Source organism: Nomia melanderi, chromosome 1 (genome assembly GCF_051020985.1).
Source record: "Nomia melanderi isolate GNS246 chromosome 1, iyNomMela1, whole genome shotgun sequence".
In the NCBI taxonomy this organism is placed as follows: domain Eukaryota; kingdom Metazoa; phylum Arthropoda; class Insecta; order Hymenoptera; family Halictidae; genus Nomia; species Nomia melanderi.
The window spans coordinates 20,580,745-20,608,180 of record NC_134999.1 but is presented as its reverse complement, the minus strand read 5'-3'; the positions used below and the strand labels follow the sequence as shown (position 1 = coordinate 20,608,180).

Below are 27,436 nucleotides of genomic sequence, written 5' to 3'. Positions count from 1 at the left end.
TGCACTGCTAAATTTCTATGCTAATTTATTATAAATGCGCAAAATTCTGCAGCACAGTGATAAATATGTTAATATTAGACATCGCGTGCCTAAAACAGTTAGAAACAGCCAAGGTAGTTTCTTTGATAATTGCGCACTGCTAACGTTGTTGTAACTGTTGTCTAGGTACCTTCCCGAATACCTTCACTGAGTCGTCTTATCTTCCACTCCAAAGTCAAGAAAACAAGCGTCATTGGCCGCGGTCGCGGTAGACGCGCCAAAGAAGAGAGACGTGGGGATACCCATTGCAGTAGTATATACAGCATGTACACACGTTAAGGCCGTAGAGTTGGTTATTATGTAGCCGATATGCCTCGGAAGCAATTAATACTATTGTTATGATTCAGTCGGGTACGTCATGTGTGTTCTTCGGTGATGCGACGCGAGCCTTCGGTCAGTGTTCTGCCACAAAGACTGGTGGTAACTCACTACGGTCGGAAACACTTTAATAACATCCTGAAGGATGTGGAAGTCGTTAATGCGGTTCAATTTCGTTTAGTGTCGTTCCTGTTACAATACCAACGTAAATGTGTCAATGAAAGAGTGATACTTAATGGGATTTTTTAAAAATAAATACTTGCAATGCATGGTTCGGCCTGGAATACTTTATACAAAACGTACACTGTCCTTCGGACATCTTGAGTGCTTTTAAATGATATCCTGAGACGTGAGGCATTTCTCAGTACGATGGTCAACTCTGTACCTGCTGTAACATCAATATACACGTATTGATAAAAGAGTGATATCAAATTTATTATTATATAGGTTTTTTCTTAATAAAGATTGACAGTACCGTTTTAAAATGATGAAACAGAAGGCATGTAATATAGCAGCAGGGACTTAAACGTATGGTAATCGCACCTCTGTGAATGTGTGAACGACTAGCTGTAGTGACTCAATCTGTTGGGAAGGAAACAATGATAACATTGAACATTCGTGAAAACCGTGCCACGATCCTTTGACTCTTTCATGCAGCAAAAGGAAGCGTTCATGACGTAGGGAAGGACTTGGCAACAAGTACCGATATTCTGGAGATATAGAAGCGTAAATGTATAAGAGATATAGGAACGATAATATGTCGAATGACAATCTTGTTGAAAAGGATACTTTGAAACAGAATAATACTTCCAATCAAGATGACAGGACAATGAACGAGAAACATGGAAGAAGAAGTACTATCTGCAGATACAGAAGTAGCGAGGAAATTATTGGAAAAGCGGATAAATTTACGCAGATCGACTTCGTCCAGTTGCCTCAGAGCACACAGAGGACGAGGCCGGCTTCTTCCTATTTATCTAGGCAATTTCAACTGGGTGACACAAATTATTCCTATTATAATTCCAGAAGTACCTTGTGTGCATCACAAAGTGAATTGGTTCTGTCACCTAGGAACAGAACGAATCGTTATGTAGCTTTAGATATGAGATCGATGGGTAGCCTTCCATTTTCAAGTCAACACGCGAACAGTCATATCTCAGGAAGTAATATACCATACACATGTTGCTGTACATGTGCAGGACCTCAGGTACCACCAACACCATCTTCTCCTCCCGTAGAAGAGCATGATGGTCCTGAAGGCCTCTCATGGAGAAGACTTCATATGAGCAGAGCTAAATTGAAAGCAACTGCAACGACATCAGAATTGTTAAGTGGATTTGCGATGGTAAGCAATTTACCTTGTTCGAAATATAATCCATTTAGAATGTGAATCCTCTGAATGCGAATTAGCATATTTGTAGCGTTCCATTGTATTGCCGCGATAGTGTCATCTTTTCTAACGAAACAATTAGCGCTGTGACTGGCATCATGGTAATCACTTGCTACGCTGATGATCAAACAATCAATTAATATCTATTTTTCCATGACAAATCTATGATGTAATTATAAAATAGCAATAGCACGTGAAGCATGCCGAGTATGCGGGGAAATACTCATAGTCGCATAAATTTAAAATGGTCGTAGTCGTGAATTCTTTACCAAGCAAATTTTCCAAGAAATCTATGTTTGTATAATCAGAAAATCCGCTGAGGATTACACAACGTTTCCTGAAAATCATTAAATAGACGTGGACGACAATTCTGTGTAATCTTCAGCCTCATCTTTGATTATGTAAGACAAATATCACTTTCTTTAACAATATATCTTGCGCTGACGGTAACATAATTCATTGTCAAATATATCTCCGTGATCAATGGCGGTTAAATGACGGTATACAATTTGTGAAGGCGATTATGCAAAACCAATAATGATTACGCATATTAATCAGCGTTGAAATTTGATGCTGTATCGGTGTACTTTTTCAACTTTCAGGTGGCTATGGTAGAACTGCAAATAAACGACCCCAATCAGGTACCAGAATGGCTATTCGTGATGTTCGCTGTTTGCACAACCGTCTTAGTATCAGTACACATCTTTGCTTTAATGATAAGCACATATTTGTTACCCAATATCGAAGCCATTAGTAAACTTCAGGTATCACGACTGGTAACGGAATCCCCGCATGAGAGAATGCGTGGTTTTATAGAGCTAGCCTGGGCGTTTTCCACGGTGCTAGGTTTGTTTCTATTTTTAGTAGAAGTAGCTATACTATGCTGGGTGAAATTCTGGGACTACTCTTTCACAGCTGCAACTGCCAGTACCATCATAGTGATTCCAGTTCTTATAGTCTTTATAGCTTTCGCCGTTCATTTTTATCATTCATTGGTAGTATATAAGTGCGAATCCTCTGTGACTGACATGAACGAATTAGAGAGCATAAAACGGAATTTAGATAACGTCACAATGGGACAGAGCAGCGTGTAATTCACAGTATTGTATAAGAACTTCAGTTTCTGTAAAAAAATTTGTCATCTTTCACATTGCACAAAATTATAGAGCAGGAACTGAATATGTTGTTGGTTCTTAAAATATACAGCAGACTGTAACATCATTCATTTATGTTCACATTATCATAACCACTGGAAAATAAAAATTGTACTTAAAACAATGTACATTGTTAATATATATATATATATATATGTATATATGCACATATATGTATACATGTGTAAAACAAATGATAGAAAAAGAACACATTAAGTTTATTCAGTAACTTTACTTTTTTTTTAACATGACCATGCGAAAATGATCATGTTTTATTATATATAAAAATGTACATAGCTGTACACATGCAAGTCAAGAATTGCAACAGTACAAGCAAAGTGCTCTTAGTGTATTAGCTATATTATATTTAGCATTTAATTATGTTCTATTTACGACTTAATTCCCAATTTTTCTTTAAATGTGTTTCCCCGTTTGCTCCGCTTTTATCATACGTCGTATCGCTAAATATATAATAGGTTTTTGTCACTTAGTTTGTGGGAAAACTGAAGGACAATCGAGTACTCAGTTTCTTTTATATACATGCTTTCGTTCCAGAACTTGTTATCCTAGTCAAATAAATTATTCTTTTTCTCAGACTTGAAGACTCTCTTGTTAATTAAAGTGTGGCTCATTACTTAATCTATAAGAGAGAAAATATATATAATTTGATCCACCTTTCATTTTCACCATAAACTAAGTTGTATAATCTTACAATTGGTATTTTCTACATTATTATAGTTTAATTTCTGTTTGTACAAAAAGGAAAAAAATGATATGAATCAAAGGAAAAATTGTAATTGAAACAAAGGCATAATACAATCATGTTCCTAAAAGAAAAATAGTCTTTCCCAGATCTTTTCGTAACAACGAAAGTATATATTGCACAATACCTCTAATCGTTCCAATTAAAACGCTCGACTTAATTTAAATGTACAAAAATTGATTTGTCATTTTTATACAATCAATTGAATGATTGATTACAGGATTGGCGCATATTTGACAATATAAAATTAATGTATAGGGTTTAATAGTATGTACAATGGAAGGAAAAATGAAAGTTAAAACGTACATCACAGTAGAATGAACCCTGTATTGTAACGTACGTTGATTTGTTCGAAAATAAGAGGCCTTACAATGAACGATAAACTGAATCTTAACCATTTTCCGACATCTATTAAAACGCATTTAGATTCCTCCATGTCGAGGATGATCAAGTCTTTTTTCTTTTTTCATAACGGAAGTAATTAAAATATACTTTATCACTTGTGTCCTTATATTATAAGTGAAGTATTTTTTTTTACCCATAAAAACTGTCTTCTAAAGGGCGCGTAATGAATAAGAGCAAACTGCTTGTGCTATGGACAGGTAAGCAAATATTAAAAAGAACAGTCACAGTCTTATACAAAAACTAATTAAACCGTATCAAAAACAGTATTTTATTTTATGAAGTATGTATAGTTCATTATAAATAGTTTGAACTGTATTAACATAAGTAAAAAAATATCTGTGTATAAATAAACATTTGAGATGGTCCAAGATAATTAGTTTTTGTATAATACTTTCTATTATCGATCATTTGATATTACAAAATAAAAAATAAAATACTTAAGACAAACAAATTACAAAATATTTTGTTCATAAAACGAGTAACAAGGTTACAGATGTGATACCTGTTCACCTGTGTTATGCATGGAATTTCACTAAGTCAGTATACAAATGTCCAAGTAAAATGACTTTAAATTGATAGTGTGTTCATCCAATGATTTATTGCCTCTAATACCACTATATCATTCTAGGTGCACAACAGATTATATTAAAAAATATAATAATGTTCTAACAAACGTTCTTATTCGTAAAATAGATTCCAGTCTATATATATATATATGTAATCTTTTCATAATCCTCATTGATAAAGTACAAAAACAAGAATTATATAATTAACCCATCTTTGCCTCTAATTTTCAGGAAGTTTACTACAAATTATACAAATGTTACAAAAGCAACTGGTGTTCACTTGTGTCACATTGCATAATATGATATTATGTATTATACTATATCAATCTACAGCACTATAAAGTAATAGAAGAACAGAAGAAACTGATTGATTTTGAATGACCTTGCAATAAATTGGCTTTTATATAATATTATTTTCAGTCTTGTTTTTAAATAAACATACAAAGTCTTTCTGATGCCTATCCATAGCAAGAGCTTAGTTAAAAACTCTATTTTGCAATAATAAACTCTTTTTCTTATCACGAGATAGTTCTTGAAAATCAAGACGTAAATATGTATGTAATTCAATTTTCATTATTTTGTTTTATGATAGAAGTTCTACAACTTCCACTTTCATCTTTTCTAAGACTGTATTATCAATTACCTCGGTCATGACACGCTATATTAGCATGACATTTGGCAAGTGAAACGCTTGCTGTTTAATCCTAATAACAAACTGTAAATTTTAACCCTTAAATTTATAAAAACGAAAATTTATATACAGGTTTTCATAAAGGATGCTTTGTTCGATACTAGCTCCAAGTAAAAGAAAGTCACAACCTACACACATACATTCACTAGATTTTCGTGGAAATCTTCGAATAATTATCAAATTACTCTATTTGTAACTACATATAACATACAATTATTCTGATATCCATTGAATAATAAATTAAAAAGAAACTTTCTGCACAGAGTATCACACACATTTATAATGGGATTAGAGCAAAATCATTAACATGTAAAATATGCTGTTAATTTAATGTAGAAAAAGAACTGAAGAGAAAATAGAAATCTCGAGACCATAAAAAAGTTACCACCATAATCTCATTGTAGAACTAAAGAAGACATTTTCATTTTTAAGTGAATTTTGTGACATAGTTTAGAATACTTACTGAATTGTAAGACAGTAATTGATATCATTCACTTTATCTATTAGATATAGTCCATTTTTTGCTCAATCGTGAATGTGAGACATAAAAGAATACTAACAATGTATTCGTAACAGTTAGTATTCTAAATATGTTTTTAAAAAACTGTTTTGCATTCCAATTTAATACGGTGAGCTTTTCACTGTTAATATTGCATTTTTGACGATATATTAAAAGATGTTTAAAATATATTAAACCTTTAATTACACTGCAAATTACATCTATCGCTTTTTAAACACGAAATCGTAATTTGCACTGTAGCGTTAAGCGATGTATACTGCACAATAGAAATGAATTACTTACATTAAATGACATTGATAAAAATAAGGATATGATGATAAATGACAACAGGATTCATATAAACAGTTTTCTTCCCATAATGTGTAATATACACAAACCCATTGACTCTTGTCAAACTTCCATATGCTTAGAAGGTTGTTGAGATATGAACGGTTCGCTCCACATTCGACGTAGGTCACCCTGAAATGTTACATACTTTATAGTACATGAACACATAATAGAAGAGGAGACTATTGACTTAATATTACCTTTAGGTATGCCATTGTAAGTAGTGGCAATAAGGTAAAGGGCACAAGGTACAATAAGGCAGGCTGCGCAGCTTTAAACACCTCAGAGCTTACAGTAGCAGTAAGTAAACCCAAAAAATATCCGATCAGGGAACAGTGAAAATAACTAATGCGATTAATGTGACGCGGAGGTGGAACTCCCGTTTCACAACCACCTGGTAACAGTTGTGTTTTCTTGTATGCGTCGTATCGTAAAACGAAACAAAGCAAAAGACCTGGCATCACAACATCACCAAGACCTAGCATAGAAAAATGTCCTGCTTGGTGCATTGATGGAAAGACTAATTTTCCAGGTAAAGGAAGTTTTGGTGCTTCTCTTGCTACACCACCCAAATGCAACCTTCTAGCCACAAGATTCACTGGGTTATCTGCCGATCTAGTTGCTACCTATTAAAAAAAAATGAGAACCAATAATCAATACTGACAATTATTGAATAGATGTACTTAAATTAATATCTTCTTCAAACTCACCTTAACCATAACATTTGTGCTGAATATGTAGGATGAAAAGAAAACCCAGAAGACATCGTAAATCAACAGGCCCGTTAGCAGTATGGTGGATACCTTTAGACTAGGTAATCGAAAGAATGCAATGAATGCCACGCAAAGTCCCATACCCATTGCATCCATGAGTAGCCAATGTCCAGTCAAGACCCAGATGCATACTATACTCACACTCAAAGAAAATGAAAGTAATTCTGCACCTGTAAACCTTCCACAGACACCAAACGATATTTTGTTACCATCCGAGCATGGTCTAATAATGTACTGACACATAGGCAGTAAAAGAAATGCCAATGCAACTGTAGCTACAACTGCAAATAAAGCATAGAATTAGTGTTATTTATAGTAAATTTAAATGAATCTGTTCCAAAACCTTTTGAATGAAACTGATAGCTTTTAATAAAACTTACTAGCTGTACAGATGGTTACAAGCATCTGCATGCTATCAAAAAAGAAAAACATGATGAGCAGAGAAATGGAAGCACCAAGAGGTAGACAGAGAGCGTGCATTGTATTCAATGTTTGAACTCTCCCATTAGCACCATCTGCATTTGCTGTGCTACAATTGCTCAGTATTCCAGTCAATAAATTACTACGTTCCTTTTCTCTTTCCCTTTCTCTAGCTTCTTGTTCCAGATTTAGAGATCGGAAACTGCCATAGACTATCAATAAAATTGATATTAAGAAAGTAGATATTCTAGATGAATCCATTATGGTATAAGCCCTAAAAATAATATTTAAACTTGAATATGCTCATGATCAACATATTTCTCTAGATTTCTAAGCATAAACTAACCACTGGTAGTCAACTTGATACATGGCCATGTTTAAAAACGCCTGGTCAAAGCACAGAATGCTGCACTAGGACACCTTTAGACATTTAGATGTCCTATTTTAATGTGCTTCCTGATCACTCTAACCCACATCAGCGATCATCTGTAATCGCTATAACAATAATAAATTTACATTAAAAAAATTGAAGACTTATAACAGAAGACAATGGATTGACCATACCTGTAACGCTGTGCATTCAACATTGTCAGCAATAAAATTAGGCCTTGCAGAACTTCAGTCACCCCCTTAGGAAAATAAAATATAAGATTTTTATAGCTAATAACAATAAACAACAAGACAAAACAAACAAAGTTACTACTAAACAAAAAATGACATGAAACAAGAAAGTTCTGACATCTAGAATCAGGGCATGAAGGAAAGAACAGCACTGTTTCGGATGCAAAGATCAAATAGTTTTAAAGCATTGGCTGATAACCCATTGACGCCCCGTCTCCTATCTTGATGACACTTTCATTTGAATTTTTTGTGGTATTTATAAATAATGTGATATACAAGTAATACAGCATACGGAAAGTGGTTTAAAGTAAATAATTCGGGCGTTAATAGATTAGCGTGGCAGTCGTCGCATCTTGGGAGAACACATTTGAAATGTTCACAACGATATTCGTTCACGATTCAGAATTACCAAGAGATAAACGGAAGACACTTTCGTGCGGCCACTTTCAAACTTTCGCTGGAATTGTTCGTGACCAAACGGAACGCGATGCAAGCGCAGCAACAGTGGTTGGGATTGTTCGCCTACGACATATTACTGTTAACGGTACGACTACTCTAACCCCGTTCTTCTATATTAGAACTATTCCAAGGGAACCAACAAATCCTCGGTACAATCGGAGATCATTTGTATAACATAGACGTTCACCATTTTGGTAAACAGACGGGTCACGTGACCAGCGCTGGCCCCAAGAGGTTGCTACTCCCTTACCCCAGATTGTCCTGATATTTTGGTGATCCACGCAGTCTCATCTGGGTGGTCAGAAGTCTGAGCCCTTTGCGACTTCTTCCATCACTTCGTACATACGAATGCCGGTCGTGTATTTAAGAAAAATTTGCGGGACTGTACGAAAGACACACGCAAAAGAAATGTATATTAGCGCGCGATCGGTCAAATACCACGGTCAACTATACACAGGTCAACTGCTCGTTGACAGGCGCAGACCTGCATCAAGCTTCTCTACTGGGTGTTCGAAACACATTAGCCTTAACGAATTAATGTTTGGTAGATCCGTTTTATTCATTTTGTTCATCTCGAAATATTTCTTTGAATCTCGGCGATAGCTTCATCTGAAAATTTCATACACAACTTTTTCATATTTCGAAAAGGAAAGATACATCTCTCGTTTACGAATGATCTAATATACGCGACACTCGAAATTATAATTTGTTAGATAATATTTGTATACGTTTGTTTAAATATACTATTTGAACAATATTATGTGTGAATAAAGAAAACTTAAATGGGTACTTGAGATTATTATAGATTGTATAGATTGTTGAAATTCTCGTGTCTCCTTTTCTATTTGATAATTTAGATTAAAAATTATTTTGTAAAACGTTCACTGTTCTTAACAAAAAAAAAGGAATACTTACTCTGTTCATTAGATTGGTACTGCTTATTCACACGAATCGTTTTCTACTAGTGAGAAGTAACGTAAGGAAAAGGCCAGTTTCACACGGCAACTGTTTACTTTTGATTCTTGATAATCCTTATCTGTAACCAAAAAACAGCCTTCCAATTTGTACAAATTTTAAAGCGTAGGAAGCAAAGTTGTCAGCATCGATTTATATGCTCCACGATGTATAGGTTTTCAATATATTGCAAATAATTATATTTTATATGTTCATTTGTTCAATTTCTGTATCTACAATACTTGCGACAAATAATGAAATTAAAAAAATTAGGACAACCATAGTTCTTATTAACTTCGACATTTTCATATATATATTTCTTATTTCATTTAAGATAAAAAAAAGTTCAATAAATAGAACCACAGACGAGGTATGGGATAGATATTGCAAGCTTATGGGACTCGGTGTCACGTGTTCCGAATTACCGACAGTGCAAAAAAATTAGAAGTTTCGCTCTGCCCTCTACGCCTAGGGAACGGCCAATGGCAAAACTACATCAAGCAAAATGATAGAATAATGAATTATGGTAAATCAGTATACAAAAGTATCCGTTACGATATTGCCATGTCTTCAAACTCCCAAACGCGCGAAGTCATTACGTATTGTATAGATCATTGAAATCCGTTTATTTGTTATGTCCTGATAGCGTGTATCTGATTGTTCTACACTGTGTCCATAATTACAAGTAAACAATATCAAAATTATTCTCCTGTTTGTTCAACTGTGTTTGAATTTCTGTCAACCGTTGTTCTAAGTTACTGCATCACGTTATTATTGAAACGTCACGTCGCAACGTTCAATTCAATGAATAAAGAATTTTTGATATCGACAACACTGTACTGATTGTCATTTAAAATTTTAATATTTTTTATTCTTATTCTTATTCCTTATAGCGCTGCCATGCAAAACCAGCCTTAGTCGATATGACAGAACATGATACGAAAATGGTACTAGTACTCATGAGAGTATATGAAAAAATGTTACATTATATGTCTATCCTATATCTCGTCTGGGATAGAATTCATTTTCTAGTATAACCTTTCTTTATCGATAACAGAAAAGTAGTTTCCAGCAGTACCGATCTAGATTTATGAATCTTTAGTTAATAATTATGCCACGCTACCTACTGCGCGCGCAGGTGCGATGTTCATAAATGCGTAAAATCAGGAAATTCATTGGCCATTCTTAGTCAACCCGTTGATGAAGTCGTGTCTCCTGCTAAGTTCCTTCCCTGCATGCGTTAATGATTAAATGAACATAGATTGTCTTGAAGATCTGAAATACTATTTTTGGAATGTTTTATATTATATAAAAAAAAGTCTGTATACTTGCACGATAGTATTAGAATGATAAATTGTGAGGATAAACGCACGCATTGACACGATACAGAATTGAATAATTAGAGTATGAATATTCTCTTATACTCATAAATATTTCAACAATTAAATGACAAAGCTAGATCGGTAACGTTGCAATTTGGCCCGTCATTATCGATAAAGAGCTCTGCTCCAAATCCACCTTCCTTGGCGTTACATTCGCCGAATCTTATCGAAACAGGAGATATTATGTTATGTTAATCAAACAGCTAACACGCATAGCCAATCTCAAGAATCATGTTTCCGGGGTTCGAAATACGTATATTATGAGCATGCGAGCTGACTACATAACTATTAATACATCGAAAATTCGTAACATATCCTTTGTACAGCAGAATAAAGAGACACTCGACGCCGTTCCTACCGTTGTGCGATCTGCTCAGATAAATTAAGAGCTTGGTTCGGTTCGAAGATAATGGTCAGTATCAAGCATCTAATCGAAGAGTGTGCCGAGTGCTTTTCCTTCATGACATCTCTCTCGAGCGGAACGATTCGTCTGAGCGGAACGATTCGTCTGAGCAGAACTTGCGCATATCTCGCCAAATGACAGAACGAACATATTTTCGTTGGCGTGTCCGTTTCAAAAAGTACGTAATTCTTTTCCTAATTATCCTGCGTCGTGTTAATTGCATCCGTAATAGCGTTAGTCGATAATATTATATTCACGTTGTGTCTTGCCTTTGTCATTGTATATTTGAGTCGTAACACGTGCATATAATTATTCATTCCTATCAGATCAATGGGAAAAACGTCAAGAATGACAGCAACCTCGTGCAATTTCGATTACTTTTGCTAAAATCGACGTTTCTTCGTAAATTTACAGTTTCATTCGTTACGATTAACGGAAAATTTCACATTTGCCATTTTCGCGGAATGATCAATTGAAATTCGAATCTATGATTTTTAGCAGAATGATTCTGTCTTATCGGGAATATCGATTGTCGTTCTTTTTAATCTTACATTCGACTTTGATCGTCATGCGAGAAAAATGGTAAAAAGGTAGACAAATAACGTCGAGAAATCTGCAAAATCACAGATTACCTGTAATCAAATTTCAATGTGTAGGTGTTCGTATAATCGTGAATGTTATACAAGGTAATCCAAACAATGACATGTGAATACAAATATTTCTGATTTATTTATTTCAATTTTTCATCGCCATTGATTACCATCAGAAAATTAGAGATTTTTTTGCAAATACTGCAATAAGAATCACGAAACGCAAAACTAGTAGTTCAAAGTAAATAGTTTGGGTGATATTTACTGGGTTGGGATGAATCATTTTTCTGAACGATAACAAAATCGATAAACTTTTTAATTCTATATACATATTTTTAATTTTATTTATATATAATTTACGAATTTTTATCAAAATTATAAGAGCGAATTTTGTATTATCGCGTAGATAAATAAATTTATTTATTTAATCATTTCAACGAAAATACGCTTACGATTTGGAACAAGAAATACGGCATTAGTCGATTTTTATTTGATCGATGGTACTTAATGTTAAATATTCTTCGAAAATTACTTTATAAATATATCTAGACAAATTCAATAGTACATTTTATATAAACTTTTTTCGGGACAAATAGGTGTCACATATTTCACGACACCCTGTATAGGTGACTTGGTAATAAAGGTTAGGGCGCCGTCATCGAGGAACGTGGCGGGTTATCACGCTGTGCAAAAGAAGAATCCATACTGTTTTCTACTATCGTGCTTTTCAGCAGACGCTTCCGAGTTTCTTGGTATCGCCACTGGTGTTATTGCGAACAAACGGACAGTGTGTACAAGTAGAATTTCGATCTAAGAGCGAGCAAGTTCGTGGGCCAGAGAAATATCAAAATGGTGGCCGTGCGATTCGGGTGATGTGTGCGCAGATATTGGAGTGTATTGTAATTTCAGGCGAAACGCGTGTGATCACGCAACGTATTGTAAAATGGGGGACCAGAAGGCTCAACACGGCACGCAGGAGATGAAAGGCTGGCTATTTAAATGGACTAATTATTTGAAAGGTTACCAGCGAAGATGGTTCGTCCTGTCAAATGGCCTACTGTCGTATTACAGGTAGTTTCCTCTACGTGTCAGTACGTCTTGTTTTAATTATCTCATTATTATTCGCGTATACACTCGTGATTAGCTACCAATGCGACTAGTTCCCATTATTTTTGTATCATCATTTTCGGACGGTTTCTGTACCGTTCCCATTGCATTGGTTTTTTTACTCCATCAACAATAACAATCATTATCAGGGACTTAATTGTTTGACTACAATATAGAGCTGTTCCCCTTTCTAAACGGTTCGATTAAAATTATTCTAGTCTAAATATACTAGTTTCTTCACTGAATGACACCTTTAAGTGGGGCTTTCAATTGAATTATGATTGAAGAAATAATGGTGGTTTACATGTGTATATAACCTGTATTGTCCATCTGTTAAGTGAATACACAGCAAGTGAAGTTCTCTCAGCTATTTCTTAAACATATTCAAGCAAAATGAAATAGAGTTATTTTATTATATATGCTGACAGTTAATTTACATAGATAATTTCACTAATTTCCAGAACTTGTACCGTGTACAATGTATAGTGCAACTATATTGTATAATATATATGTATGTGATGTCAGAAGGAACAGCTGTATATTGTGTAACAAAAATAATTGTTAAGCCATGATTATTAGACTATGGATTTTATGAATCTGTGTTTACTGCTTTATAGTAAATATTTTAAGAAAATTTAATGTAGCTTTCATATTATTTAGAATCCGAGAGAACTATCATAGAGTAAACAAATGTTAATCGAATTTCAGTTCTTGAAAATTTGTCCACAACAGTCTGTGTTCGCATAAATATCCATGGTCTAATGGTTACAAATTTATTAGTACCTTTGATGGTCTATAGTAAGAGCATAACGAATAAAGTGCTATATTAAACATTTAACAGTACAAACTTGCATGTATATAAGCAGCCAATGCAGACTCAGTTACAGATAATGCTCTATATGGTTTATCCAAGTATTCTCAACTGAATTTAATCATTAGACTTGCAGATCTTCATGCAAATTCACATACTTTTGCACCAATTTAGAAGTACAGTTCATTGAAGACAGACTTTATTAAGTTCATAACATCAAAAATATGTTAAATTTGATTGAACTCTTTATTCAATTAAAATTTCAAATAATCATATACAACAATATATGCACAAAATCCGCAGTGTATTAATCATGGTGTCATTCGATATTCATTTCTTTTTCATTTTAGTTTCACATCATATTTACCGAGCATGCACGTACCACGGTATTCCAGAGCGCATATATATACCTAGGAATTTCGAGTTCAATCAATTTTGATGCGTCTGGAGCGCAGATCGTTCGCCGTGTACCTTGTATTTTGTATATAAATTTGCGTACATTCTCGTCACACGCATCAGAGAAGATTTATTGCATATTTGCCTTTTATTCTTTTCAAACACGGTGCGAGATCTTGTTTCAATTATTTTAGTATCAGGCTGCGCAAGTTTACGCAAACGTTCGTTACCTTTTCCACGGAGTTCCGAATCAGAGAAAACAATGTCAGTCATCAGAGCGACGTTCACGATTATCCAAACATTTGCGTACGACACGAATACGTAAAGTTTCGCAGCCTATTTAGAACGTTCGCTTCATTCCTTTCCGCTACGAAACAGCTCGTAAACATTTCGTTTCTCGCGACGAACGTTCCAAGTGTCTCGGCCCCTACTTACCGACCGCAGGTAACAAAAAAAAAAGAAAAAATACACGATGTTTCCTGCTACCCACGAATATTTCGTTGCGCGAGGAAATTTTGTCGTTTTGTTTTATTGTATATTTAGAACATCCGCGTTCCCTTACACAACACGCAATCAACGCCGATCTTTCTTTTTGATTTTCCGCTTGGCACAGTTCTATGATTTGAGTTTGCAATGCTTTCCCGATACTGCGATCCGAGACGGAACGGAGGAAAAGGAAGAGAATCGAATGCCTTGCGAATTTTTTTATTTTCGCACGCCTGTGAAATCGTGTACGTCGGAAAAGCTTCTCGCACAGAATTCTGTGTAACTATATACGACGCACGGACATGGTGTTGCACCGTTTCTATTTCAAAAGATTACGGAAAAAGAGAGAGAGAGAGAGAGAGAAAGAGAGATACGTGTACAGAATGTCCCAGCGATCCTGGTACCAACGGGAACCAGGCAGTCTCTGTTGTGAAAATAAGTTGAAAATGTCGAAATGAAATTTGTCCCTGATGAATTCTTACAGGACGAGCAAATTTTCACTTACATTTTCCACGTATTTTTCCATGAACGATTGATTTCCTTTATAGTTGTGCCGCGATTGTTGGGGCACCCTGTACAGAGCGGCGACACATAAGATAGAGAATAAAACACGTATATTCGATCAGTCGGCAATAAAAAAAAGAGAAACGATGCTAGAAGGATTTGTGAAAGATTAGATACATAAGAGAGAACGAGCGAAAGAGAGAGAGAGAGAGAGAAAACCTATTCTTTATTCTTTCAAAGAAATATGATTTTGCTACAGTATTACAAAATGTGAACGGGGAATATTTGTTTTATGGACTGTTTAGGGCTGAACCAACAGGGGGGCCAAAGATATCAACACGACGCAAGCGGAAGGCTGGCAGAGCCTCCGAGTAAGTAAAATTAAATCGAAGAAAAGCTGAAATATTCTGACTCTTCTTTGAATTGAACTCGTTAATCAAGCAGACAAAGACGATGTTGGAGTTGCCTACTATTTTACATACACATACATATATTTTATATATATATATATATTATACATATATATATATATATATAAAAACGTACCTATACATTAGAGCCACGTTAATAATACGGCATCGTCAGTGTTCCTAATTATTTGTTACTTATCTCCCGCCCTTACCCATTCTTCATTAATTCCGTCGATATTATTATTATTCACGAACTGTTCCCTCTCTCCCACTTTCCATTGGTCTTCTTCTCTTTTAATCGACGCCTGTAACAGTATTGAGAAATCTTTTGAATTTTGAACTCCGGTTAAGTTAGCGAAGCAAAGAAAAAAAAGAAACGAAAAACACTGAAAACAGAAACGGGGATGAAAGGAACACTTGTTAGAGTTGTGTATTTTTGTGTTTCTGTGTCTACGTGTACACCTGCGTGTAAATTAGTTTTACGTGGTAGACGCTGCTTCATTTTTGTCGTCACTTCCTGCTGTATTGAGGAGGGGTATCCTGAAGGTCTTCTGGATGTAAAACTTTTACTGACCCGTTGGAAATGTTCCAAGGCATAATTGCAATGCATATAGACGGTCTGGTACCAGCGAATGTCGATGCATCTAATTTATTGACGCTATCGGGAAAGACGTGAAAGAAGAAACTTCTGTTTTATTGCTTGTCACTCTAACTCGACGTTTTCGCTCGGTGAATCCGACTTTCCGGTAATCTTCCGCCGTCTCGCTTATTCGATTAATAATTCCGACATTTCATTCTGCGCGTCGCGCGTCTGTATCGATAGAAATCGTTAACTTACATTCGTTCTGGCGAACATCGCTCGATTAATGGGTCAATGATACGCGTCGATGCAGACGTTTGATCGAAAGAGGTGTTCGTCCGAAATGATCTTGGAAACACCTTAAAAATACACGAATGCGAGCAATGAAGAAAGATATCCGCGATCTGTGGAACACGCGCGGTATCACTACATAAATCCCTGGGCAGTAAAGGCACAACGTTAGACCTTTGTCGATACGAACGACGCAATCGTCGCACGATAATTGTATTTGTTATCAATTTATGTTGTGATAATCTGTTTGAAAAGGAAAAACCATTGTCCCTAACTGACCGTGTTCTCGCGCTGCACACGCCGATTGTTTCCGCTGATCGAACAACGTTCAAGTAAACAAGATCACGCTTCCCATCTATTCGGCCCAACGTTTCATTTGTCCGCACAATTTACGTTTGTTACATTTCTATACCCGACAAGAGATTCTCGGATTGTCCGTTCGACTTACGATCAGAGCAGAACGCGGCGGATCTCGCGAGGATCGTTCTCTCGGTCACAGATCCGCCTTGAGAAACAAAATTCATCGAATGAAAAACGATGATAGATTTTGCAAACACGTACTTTGGACTTGGAATCACGCGGTTTCGTCACGTTTCGCTCTAATCTTTGGTTAAACGGACACTTTACATCAGGGGTGTCTAATTGCCTCTCCTCCAGCAATTGACTCTCGATCAGCCGGTTGCCCATTACTGCTACTCCAGGAGCTGCCGAGTCCCACTCTGTTAACCAGTCTCCCACTATCAGCAGCTGTACGTAGTGTTCGATACAAATATGTATTTGTATCCGTACTACCCTGCTTATAGTGGCGTTCACGTAGCGACTGAAGGAGCAGAGGGTCTTTCTTGCTCGCCAAGCAAGGAGGGGAAAGAGTGGTTCTCGAGCGACCAGTTACATGCCCCTGTTGTACATTTTCGTAATTGGTCGAATTTCGGTACACTCGTATATACGTTTGTTCAAGGGAATCCCGTATGGAATGGTCGACGATCGTTTCACTTGTAAAGAGAAAAGGACGCCGCAAAACGTGTCGCGTTTGGACAATATGCAATAATAATTTCTGAACGCGTCGTACCAGTACGATCCCATTCGCAGGCCATGCAATTTCTCCGCGACTATTGTAACGTTTACGCCAGACTTCATTCCGCCGACTCGGAACTGCTCAACCTTGATCTACAAGCTGCTCTCCCCTCTCTCGATCATCGAACGAATCTCACCCTCCATCCTTTTTTTCGGTGATACCTTCTCATCGGGTTACGTTTTGGTTGTTTGTGGTCATGCCGCGTAGGGACGGTGGTCTGTCGACTGATAATGGTAACGGGGCTGCTTGAAGGAGTAATCGATTCAGCTAATATTTTATTCATTTCCTGCGATCTAATGAATATACATGTGCCAAGTTGTTAGAGTGTAACGTAGACTGTCGCATTTCACTTATCGAGCTGTTACGGTGCCGGGGTGTAAAGAAATTATGGGTGCAAACTTCGGGTATCAATGAGAATCGTAGATGCATCGTTTACGCGCACCGGTCACCGCGCGAACGTAAATCATTGACTCGATGTACCGTCGATTCGCTTGAACCTCGTTTTACGAATTCACGGCTAGAGCTCGCGGTGGAAACATGTAAATTGGCAGCTGAAATTAGAGTTGGTCTTCGCCCATCGGTCGGTTCAATTACCCCCTCTTACCGTTTGACGCCTCTATAGTCACCGTGACCAACAGAGGCAGATAGCCGAATGACGCGAGCATTAATTTTCCGTTTGTTGATCAGTTCTCTCAGTTTATTCTGGTTTGTACCTATGATTTATGTACACCCTTTACAGTTGCCGCAGAAATGTATGCCTTGCTCGGTGATTCTATAAGGTCTCTGGCAATTTCGTGGAATCACTGTCGCGATATTGTCCGTTCAATTTAAAATTAGAGCGACTACAATACTGGCACGCCTGGACACGTGATCAGGAACTAAATTTATTCTGAATCACTTGTATCCGATATGAAAATACGCGTATAAGATGTTCCTTTTAACGCGGCCGTCGAAACTGATGCTTTGCCGTTTGAGATCTGTTCAACGTCAGGGAGCGTCATTCGACGAGATGGCGTTAAGTTGAACAGGCAATGGGACTTTCGTAAAGTTAGACAGCTAATGGAAAGCGGATATAACGGAGTGATTGAACGAATGATTGTTAGCTAGAGTGGTAGAGTCACCGACAATCTCGATAAGGTACTATATAATAACTCTCTTTCGTGGTAACACATATGTATATAGACTATTCTTTTGGCGAGTCGACAGCGTTTTCTTTGGCTTGGATAAACCTTGCTAACGCAGGGCAAAGCGCCCTATTGCAAACTCACGTCTGTCTTTCTCTGTGTCATACGGTTTTCCAACAGCCGAAGGATCTGTCCACGGAACTGTCGCGTTTTCTTTTCTCTGTTTAGAAATCCGGCCGAGATGTCCCATACGTGCCGCGGCACGATATCCTTGCACGGGGCCTTAATACACACCGTAGACGCTTGCACGTTCGTCGTGAGCAATGGTGGCACGCAAACCTTCCATATCAAGGCGGCGACAGAGGTGGAGCGTCAACAATGGGTCACGGCCCTCGAACTGGCGAAGGCCAAGGCCATTCAGGCTATGGAATCTGGTCTGTATGACGAAATCACTATTTTTTCCACTCCCATTTATTGGAGTTGATCAGCCGGATATCGGTATTTGGGAAGAGGAGTCTCTGTACAATCTAATCAGTTCAATCATTGGAGTAGAGATCTAAGGGGGAGAGAATCGTTGGAGGAACACTTGGATTTAAATAGGAGTGAGCATTTCAGATTTAGAAACCTCTTTGATAACATCTGATTCTATTCTTCAGGGAGGAATCTGTGCTCTACTTGATAACAGGAACGATGATTTTAGATGATGGAAATATTTTTAGTTAGAATCCTTCAGCAGGATAATGCTGGTCAATTTCGGAACACTTTGGTCCTGCTATGGTCTAGGAATTGCACAACTGATTCTTCCTTTCTCGCTGCAGATTCTCAAGAAGAATCAGTCCTCTTCAACAATGAACCTATCAACACTCTGCAGACTGTATAGCATAGCATTAAAGGCAATTGTCCATAATGTCTCTCACAAGACACATGTCAATGAGAGCTGGTAAATTTTTTCACACAGTGGTCAATGATTGATGGCTTAAGTGCAGGCAATAAGAGTAAATACTATGTAAATTATCCTCAATTGCGAATTAGAATTTCTGATCGCTATTATGATCTGCTACTGGTAATTACAAGTTCTTCAATAGACAACAATTTTGTCGAATATCATGCAAAACATCTGACCTTTATATCCTGTTTCATACAATTCCTATTTTGTAACATAACGTGTGCATGAAAAAGCGCACGACTACGACAACTCTAAAGAAAAGATGGTAAAGTTACGTCAACGACGTTTAATTTCCGCAACGGGGATTTCAACTTGTTCAGATATTTTGTTTTCACAACGATGAAGGTAAATGCTTCGCCATAGCGTATTTTTTTCTCGAAATGATTTAGTAGCCAGTGACGGAGAAGTAGTTACCGCGATAATTAACGTAAGGAAAGTAAATATTATGATTACGTTTCCTGCTGATACATATTGTAATAGCTAAAACAATGTGTTTCCATATGTTAGACGTAAATGAAACATTTAAGACATTGAGTTCTATGAATCATTAACGTTCATCTGATACGCGTCGAACTTCACTCTTTGAAATAGTTAAGGAAAACAGAGATTGATTTCACGTTATCTATAAGTCGTGACTCAAAACAGATGTACTTATTGTGAGAACTGAAAATAATGAGTCACAATTAGAACGTTCCTCGTTGTACAAGTTATAATATAAAATTTGTTACAGTATTGAGAGGACAGCCAAGATTGTCACTTCTGTCCTTAACTTTAAGCAATTTATTATATTAAAGAGTATGTAATTATTAAATATTTTTTAGAAGATTTAACGCCGTACGTGAGCGGTAAAGAATGGTATTTGGAACAGCCACATTATGTAAAATATAATTTGTTCCAGAAGAAGAGGAGGAAGAATTCCAGGACAACGATAGTCAAAAACCAGAGCAAGTATCCGTGATAAAGGACTTGTCTCAGCGCTTGGAAGATTTACAGGCTTGCTATGATTTGATTAACAAAAAAGGCACTATGCTTCAACGGGCTTTGAATGACCTTGAAGCAGTTGAACCACCGTCACCAGAATTAGCGGCAAAAATAAAGACAGTCAGCGAACGGGCTGCGCTCTTTCGTATTGCAGCTTGTGCTATGGTCAATGTAAGTTGTAACATTTTTGTTAACGCTATTGTACAAGTGAAAATATCTAATGAATGGGGTGTCATTAATCCTTCTGCCAAGAAGAATCTTTGCGAACCTTTAATGTGTGCAAATGATCATGATCAAGCCTAATGGAGGCTACTAATTTGCTATAATAATTTACAGTGACGCTTAACTCAAACGAATTTATGGATATTTTTATAAATAGAGAATTAATTGGCATGCAATGCTCATGTGTAGATACCATAAACATAAATGAACATTGTTATGTTGAATGAATAACATACTATAGTGTGTGGGTTAATATTGAACGTGTAATAGTTGCGTAGAAAATAGAACAAATTGTGATTTCAGACAAGCAATGAGTATTTGCAACTAGCGCAGCAACAAGAACCTAAATGGAAGAAGATGTTGCAACACGAGCGCGATCAGAAGGTGCGAATAGAAAAAATGGTTGAACAGCTGGCTCGGCAGCACTCTCACCTGGAAGAAGCTGCACAGCATGCAATCCCCTCGGCGGTTCCAGCAGGGGGGCACAGACCTTCTCGTAATTTCATTTCTATTCTTTTATCTTTGAACATGATCGGTGATACTGTGATTAGTATACCGATGCAAAGTAACAAGCTGATGTGTACGGTAATGTCAGAGAAAAATACGCTTAAGTACTTGTCCTTTGTTCACGCTGTGCTGAGCTTTTACCATAAGTACATTGTTTATGACGCAGTGCTGATTATGCCATTAGATGATAGTTCTGTATTCTATGACCGAGAAAATGTATGCCAAATACATTGTCACGTACGTATATCCATTGTCGATTGGTTTACAAAATTCGTAGATAACGAGATGTCGTAATTTAAGAGACGACAGTGCACAGCTAGACACTAACATTACACGCGACTCGCTTTACACGATTCATCGCGGAGCTCCGGATTATCCGTTTATGCTTGAACAAAATTCTGGAGAGCTAACAAATTCATTCACAAATATCTTTCATCCTATTTTCACTGTAATTCGGAGAAATGATCATTACTTCTGTCAATAATGTTACACTTTGTGATAACGTAATCCCTTGTTATTGGTGTACTCACAACTGAATGTTTTTTCTAACAGTAACCTGCAAATTATTTAGTAAATTTCACAAACGAATGTGTACGCGTATACAGTGAAACGGTTAAATTAAAAAAAGAAAAAAGAAAAGGAGATTATAAAAACGGATATTAACCGGAGCCCTAGTCAAAGCAGCTGCGTTTCAAATTTCGCGCCTTTCTATACCTTTCCTCCTATCTGAAGAGATGGCAGTCGCGATGCTTTGCTTAACTTGAAGCTGTGTGCGACTTAACTGGTAGATTCGTGATCTATGCATGAAAGTATATATGTATACGTGCGCGCACTCGTACACACATAAGTACATAGATCATACATATATATATATATATGTATATATATGTATACATGTACGGGTGTGCTTTCGTTTCTCCCAAGCTTGGCGCTTAATCAGGCTCAGATGGCCTTGCAAATTGCTGTTTCATCCGCGTTTTTCTAGCACGATTTTCTTCCGTGACTCTGCCGTGTTAAATTCGATGTGATAAATTCTCGGATTGGTTCTCGACACTCTCTGAAATCGTGTTCAAGGGAGAGGATCAGTGGAGATGTTAAACCGATAGTTGAGATTAAACGAAAGGGAGGAGTTCTCTTGTCATCGTCTTGTAAACGGTCCGCAGCTTCAGACAAGTTTTAAGCAAAGGTCCAAATACATGAGAGCCGCCAAACCGATCTCGGGACCACGGCACATAACCTGATGCGCGGTATATTACAGTTGCCTGTACAAAAAAAAAACATACGTGTGTGTAAAATGCACCTTTAGTGATTCATCGTTTGTTAATTTGAACTAATACTACAGGTGTGGACCGAGATTGGGGGGTAGAAGACGGTACAATTTAATGGCAGCAGTTGTCATCGCCGAGATTCAATCGGTTCGAGAGGGAATAATGATGAGAGGACGGGTTGAATGATCAGTTTACTCGTAAAGGAAAAAAAATTTTAATATTTTCGAGCATATGCGATGTATATATAAGTTCAGCAAATATTTAGCATCGTTTTATTGCATTTTCATATTGGCGCGAAACTTATATATTCATTGCGTAACGATTTGGTAGCATCGTGGCGTTTTATATGTTTATGTATTTGTGTTCTATCGTTAATCTGAACGAGCAAACTGACTCACAGCACCTGAAGGTTTTCTCCATTTTGAATACCGAAGTTTCTACAAGGTTGCGATTGAATAACGGTTCCACTGATCAGCTTTAGTTTTATTAACCTTGCACATCTATGTGTGTATGTACGTGTGTGTATTCGTTTGCGCTCGTGCGTGTTCGCGCGTGCGTGTGTGTGTGTTGTTTTCAATATAATTAAACAGTGGATTAATCTAGACAATATTTTGTTGACTGTTACAGACACAACGGTTACAACTTCTCCATCCGAGGATGAAGAAGATAACGTAGAGTTTTATGATGCTCAAGAATCAGACACGTTTACTCTAAGTATTCCAGGTGTTGCCACTAGCAATTCCAGAGACAGAACTGATTCCCAGGGCAGTGATGATGGCTCTAGTTCAGAAGGAGATCAAACACCATTGCCGTTGTCAGAAAATAATGGTGCAAACTCCTTTCTTATTGTGACCGCTTCTACAATAGTACAAACTCCCACAGCTGCTGAAGAAAACACAGACAATCTGGACAATGTAAGTAGACTGTTGGCTGTATACTGAATAATAAGACTTAACGTATATAAATGGATGAGATGAATGAACGAATGATCAATGTTTTTTTATAGATTCTAATCTTAAGTAACAGATTTTATGCATTTTGAATTCATTATGATAATAAATATTTATTGTTTTACATCAGACAAATTGGCAAACCAACAATGGCAGCAGTGGCAGCACCGGGGTAACAGGTTCTAAAAGGAAACGAAGGACTAGAGTACCTGAAAAGCCAAATTATCCTTTAAACTTATGGAGTATTATGAAAAATTGTATCGGCAAAGATTTATCAAAAATTCCAATGCCTGTCAACTTCTCTGAGCCACTTAGTATGCTTCAACGACTCACAGAAGATTATGAATATGCAGATATTCTTGACAGGTACATTTATGGTAGCTTTAATGTACTCAAATAAATTATTTTCTTACGAAGAGCACAAATTACATCTGTTTCAATGTATAATAGGGCAGCAGAATGTACAGATAGCTACGAGCAAATGGCTTATGTGGCTGCATTTACTATATCCAGCTATTCCACAACCGCTACCAGAACTGGGAAACCCTTTAATCCTTTATTAGGTGAAACATATGAATGCGATCGAGTCGACGATTTAGGCTGGAGAGCAATTTCAGAGCAGGTATCTCATCATCCTCCTATGTTAGCACAGCATTGCGAAGGTCGAAAATGGCGTTGCTGGCAAGAATTTACCATGGCATCAAAGTTCCGTGGAAAATATCTTCAGGTAAGTTCTATGGTATTAGGAATTCAGTTGGTAAAACGTACATGGTACAATTCATCTGTGCATCAATGTAGGTAATACCGTTGGGAACTGCTCACCTCGAAATGGAAGGGGGTATGCAACATTACACGTGGCGAAAAGTCACAACAACTGTACACAACATTATAGTAGGAAAATTGTGGGTTGATCAAAGCGGTGATACAGATATTATCAATCATAAAGAAGGTATAAAGTGCCATTTGAAGTACACGCCGTATTCGTACTTCTCACGGGATAGTCAACGTAAAGTGAAGGGAGTAGTTATGAATTCAAATAATGAAGTGAAATGGGTAGTGCAAGGCACGTGGGATTCAAAAATAGAAATTGCACCTGTGATTAGTACATCCGGTACACCAGATAATCCAGTGTATAAAACAGGGCCTTACATACTTGCCTGGAAACGGCGTATGCCACCGTAAGCACTTGATAAAGTAATGCTTTCCACCGTGTATTTCACTAACTTAATCGATAACAATTAATGTTATAGCGATGACAGTGACAAGTACTATAATTTTACGGAATTAGCGTGTCAACTGAACGAGCTTGAGGATGGCATAGCCCCTACAGATTCTCGATTTAGGCCAGATCAAAGGTTAATGGAAAATGGCCAATGGGACGAAGCGAATGCAGAGAAACTTCGATTAGAGGAAAAACAAAGGGCCGTCCGACGAGCTCGTGAACATGACGCTGAGAAGGCGGCTGCTCAAGGTAGTCAGTATTTTTCTTTATAATATGTACCATATGAATTCGTTGAGAAACGAACAGTATTAAATATTTGATTTACATCAGGTTTACCGTACGAAGCTTATGCACCACTGTGGTTCAAAAAAGAGCAGGACCCGTATACAGACAGTCTATGCTATGTATACGGCGGAGAATATTGGGAATGTAAAAGTAAAGGTGACTGGTCACGGTGTCCAAATATATTTTAGCTTGTTATATAATTATATCAATTAATAATGATGTGACCGCCAATATACAGTATGGAAATGTTTGGATTTGTTTCAAGTGAAAATAGTCGATATTAGAAATCATTTTCGTGAAGACTATTGCTTTCGAGAAACGCTGACACGATAATGGGGTTGTTAGAGAACATGGTGTAGTCGTTATTTCTTCCAATGAACTGGACGAATGTCAGCTTTCTGACGCGTTGCGACGAGTGTTTTGTAGAGTACCATTGCCCTCCTTTCCCCGTTGTTCTTACACATCCTTTTATCTATAATTACCACTGCATTCCTCTCATTACACCCACTTTTCTAAACAACCGAGACATTAATGCATTGAATCCGTATGGCCCAGTTACTGCTTTTGCATACGACTTTTGTATAGACACTAAAAATTTTCTGTATTTGCCATTAGATTTTGCCATTAGGCTGAACACGTACACACATATAACAATACATTCACAAAACGATGATCCAGATACTATCGATAAGCGGATAAGTTGCAAAAGAGTTTGTTATTTTGGTTTGAAACAGATAGCAATAAGATTAATGATTTTTAACGATGAAAGCATCGGCGTGTGGTGGAGTGGTAGCCACAATTAACTGGGAGTTCGAATCAAACACGAAAATACACTTAATGCTAAGTGTGGTGTTCGTGATTTGTTCCAAACGAAGATAGATATAATCTATTTTTTCTTTTTTTTTTATGAAGAGAACTGACTGTAAGTTCTAACGAGATCGATCGTAAACACCAACGTCGGGAAACGGTAAATTTTCTGATGGAATTGGTTCTTACGTATCCATCGCGGGGAGTACTTACATAGGACTATAAAAATGTATTTTCGATGCTTGACGTAATGCCGGAGTTAATTTAAGTGAATTAAAAACGAGATAAAAAAAAACGTAGAAGAAATTTTCATAGTATTGCTGAGTATAAACCCAAAGTGAAATAAAAGAAATAATCGTGTTGAATGTGTCTGAAACGCCTTATTGAATTATTTAAAAGTAGATACGTTAGGCGACGCGTTTTTACATATTGGTCATTTACACGTGTGCGGTGCAGCTAGACTGTTCATTCGACTGCCACGTCTTAACCTTTGCACGAAATTGAGAAAAAAAATGAAAATAATGATTGGGTAAGAGGCGGCATTCGTTACAATGATGGCGACAATCTGTAACCGCTTCGAAGAAATGTTCCTGCGGATATAAAGTGTTTGTAGCGACGAGGTGTGATCGGTAATTGTAGCGTACAACTATGAGAATGAAACAAAAACAACAAAAAAAAAAACAGCTATATTAATGGTGAACGGGATACGCTTCCAAATTTCTGCAGTTTTACCATGCAGATGTAGACACTGAATGTTCCACAAAGATAGGCTGGTTGCCTATACTAGCCTAATTAACTAATACACTCCGTCGAGCTAATGTTATAAAATATATTCGGTATTAATACAAAAAGAGTGTAAAGAGAATTCAAAGTCATACCCGAAAGCTCATAGATTATAATAAGTTGTCCCGTTCGAGGGATTTTTTGAGGCATAACCCAGAGACATTAAAACCAGAAATCCTTTTTTTTTTTCTTTTTTTCTTTCCAAAACCATAATATATAGATACGCACACATCCATACACAGGTACAAGCTGCGCGATCGAGCGCGAATTGTTTTTTGCGTGCGCGCGTACGTATGTATGTATGTATGCACGTATATGTACATATGATAATTAATAAAACCCATTGTATATCCCTCTTACAAGCACATCGTACAACTGTTCCGTTCATAGTGTTTGTATATTGACAGTTACATTATTCCGATCCGTAGAAGACGATACTGAACGGAACACCTAGCTTGCAATCAATGTTTACGATGATTGTTACGATTAAGTATTTTGGCTATATTATAATTTTAATAGTTGATAATAATCGGATATATCTGTATACATATAAATACGAATTAACTATAACAAAAAAATAAATAAATAAATAAATAATTTAAAGAGGATACGATAAGACGGATAGAAACCGACGTTTGGATTATATAGTGCTTGTACATTAGCTATTCGTGTAAAACGATAAAATACAAATGCTTCGCTACAACAAAGAATGGAAAGAAAAATGATATCTTTGTAGCATTCACATATTTGCCTTTCGGCATCATCTCCTATGTAAACACCCGTTGATCGCACAAATGGTGCAATTATTTATACGATAAATAACCATAGCCTTTTTGTTCTATCGAACGAATTGTATTGATTTATTGTAACAAATTAAAACGAACGATCGTGAACGGGTAATGTTTA

The 27,436-nt window shown here is 36.8% G+C and overlaps 3 protein-coding genes across 14 annotated transcripts; 2 read left to right on the top strand and 1 right to left on the bottom strand.

The window, feature by feature from the left end:
• Positions 1-166: 166 nt before the first annotated feature.
• Positions 167-3,025, top strand: LOC116426796 (calcium release-activated calcium channel protein 1). Its single transcript, XM_031976320.2, has 2 exons — positions 167-1,702; positions 2,350-3,025. Exons 1-2 carry the CDS (start codon positions 1,088-1,090, stop codon positions 2,839-2,841), a joined length of 1,107 nt encoding a protein of 368 aa, XP_031832180.1. The 5' UTR covers positions 167-1,087; the 3' UTR covers positions 2,842-3,025.
• On the bottom strand, positions 1,122-14,510 carry SppL (signal peptide peptidase-like protein). Of its 3 annotated transcripts, XM_076365156.1 has the most exons (9): positions 14,320-14,510; positions 9,362-9,482; positions 8,697-9,055; positions 7,931-7,995; positions 7,713-7,861; positions 7,327-7,640; positions 6,884-7,227; positions 6,374-6,799; positions 1,122-6,305 (listed from the first exon to the last, which is right to left on the bottom strand). In XM_076365156.1, the coding sequence occupies exons 5-9, from the start codon at positions 7,739-7,741 to the stop codon at positions 6,237-6,239; spliced, it is 1,182 nt and encodes a 393-aa protein (XP_076221271.1). In that variant the 5' UTR covers positions 7,742-7,861; positions 7,931-7,995; positions 8,697-9,055; positions 9,362-9,482; positions 14,320-14,510; the 3' UTR covers positions 1,122-6,236. The 3 variants fall into 3 exon arrangements, with proteins under 3 accessions (XP_076221271.1, XP_031832177.1, XP_031832178.1); XM_031976317.2 differs by lacking the exon at positions 14,320-14,510 and having other exon boundaries at positions 9,362-9,796; XM_031976318.2 differs by lacking the exons at positions 8,697-9,055; positions 9,362-9,482; positions 14,320-14,510 and adding an exon at positions 8,397-8,685.
• On the top strand, positions 11,054-27,436 carry Osbp (oxysterol binding protein). Of its 10 annotated transcripts, none has more exons than XM_076365034.1 (12): positions 11,054-11,363; positions 12,685-12,846; positions 15,385-15,450; positions 18,788-18,993; positions 20,407-20,657; positions 21,012-21,204; positions 23,111-23,397; positions 23,564-23,799; positions 23,884-24,160; positions 24,232-24,611; positions 24,684-24,907; positions 24,986-27,436. In XM_076365034.1, exons 1-12 carry the CDS (start codon positions 11,320-11,322, stop codon positions 25,126-25,128), a joined length of 2,469 nt encoding a protein of 822 aa, XP_076221149.1. In that variant the 5' UTR covers positions 11,054-11,319; the 3' UTR covers positions 25,129-27,436. The 10 variants fall into 10 exon arrangements, with proteins under 10 accessions (XP_076221149.1, XP_031832169.1, XP_031832171.1 ...); XM_031976309.2 differs by having other exon boundaries at positions 20,404-20,657; XM_076365066.1 differs by having other exon boundaries at positions 11,055-11,363; positions 24,684-24,904.

Excerpts from the sequence above, each read along its gene's own strand:
- LOC116426796 (XM_031976320.2), top strand. The coding sequence starts at position 1,088 with ATGTATAAGAGATATAGGAACGATAATATGTCGAATGACAATCTTGTT. Across the intron at positions 1,703-2,349 it reads TGTTAAGTGGATTTGCGATG|GTGGCTATGGTAGAACTGCA; the intron begins GTAAGCAATTTA and ends TTCAACTTTCAG.
- SppL (XM_076365156.1), bottom strand. The coding sequence starts at position 7,741 with ATGGCCATGTATCAAGTTGACTACCAGTG. Across the intron at positions 7,228-7,326 it reads TGTAACCATCTGTACAGCTA|TTGTAGCTACAGTTGCATTG; the intron begins GTAAGTTTTATT and ends CTTTATTTGCAG. Across the intron at positions 6,306-6,373 it reads TTACAATGGCATACCTAAAG|GGTGACCTACGTCGAATGTG; the intron begins GTAATATTAAGT and ends GTAACATTTCAG.
- Osbp (XM_031976309.2), top strand. The coding sequence starts at position 11,320 with ATGACAGAACGAACATATTTTCGTTGGCGTGTCCGTTTCAAAAA. Across the intron at positions 18,994-20,403 it reads CATTCAGGCTATGGAATCTG|AAGAAGAGGAGGAAGAATTC; the intron begins GTCTGTATGACG and ends AATTTGTTCCAG. Across the intron at positions 23,398-23,563 it reads ACACAGACAATCTGGACAAT|ACAAATTGGCAAACCAACAA; the intron begins GTAAGTAGACTG and ends GTTTTACATCAG.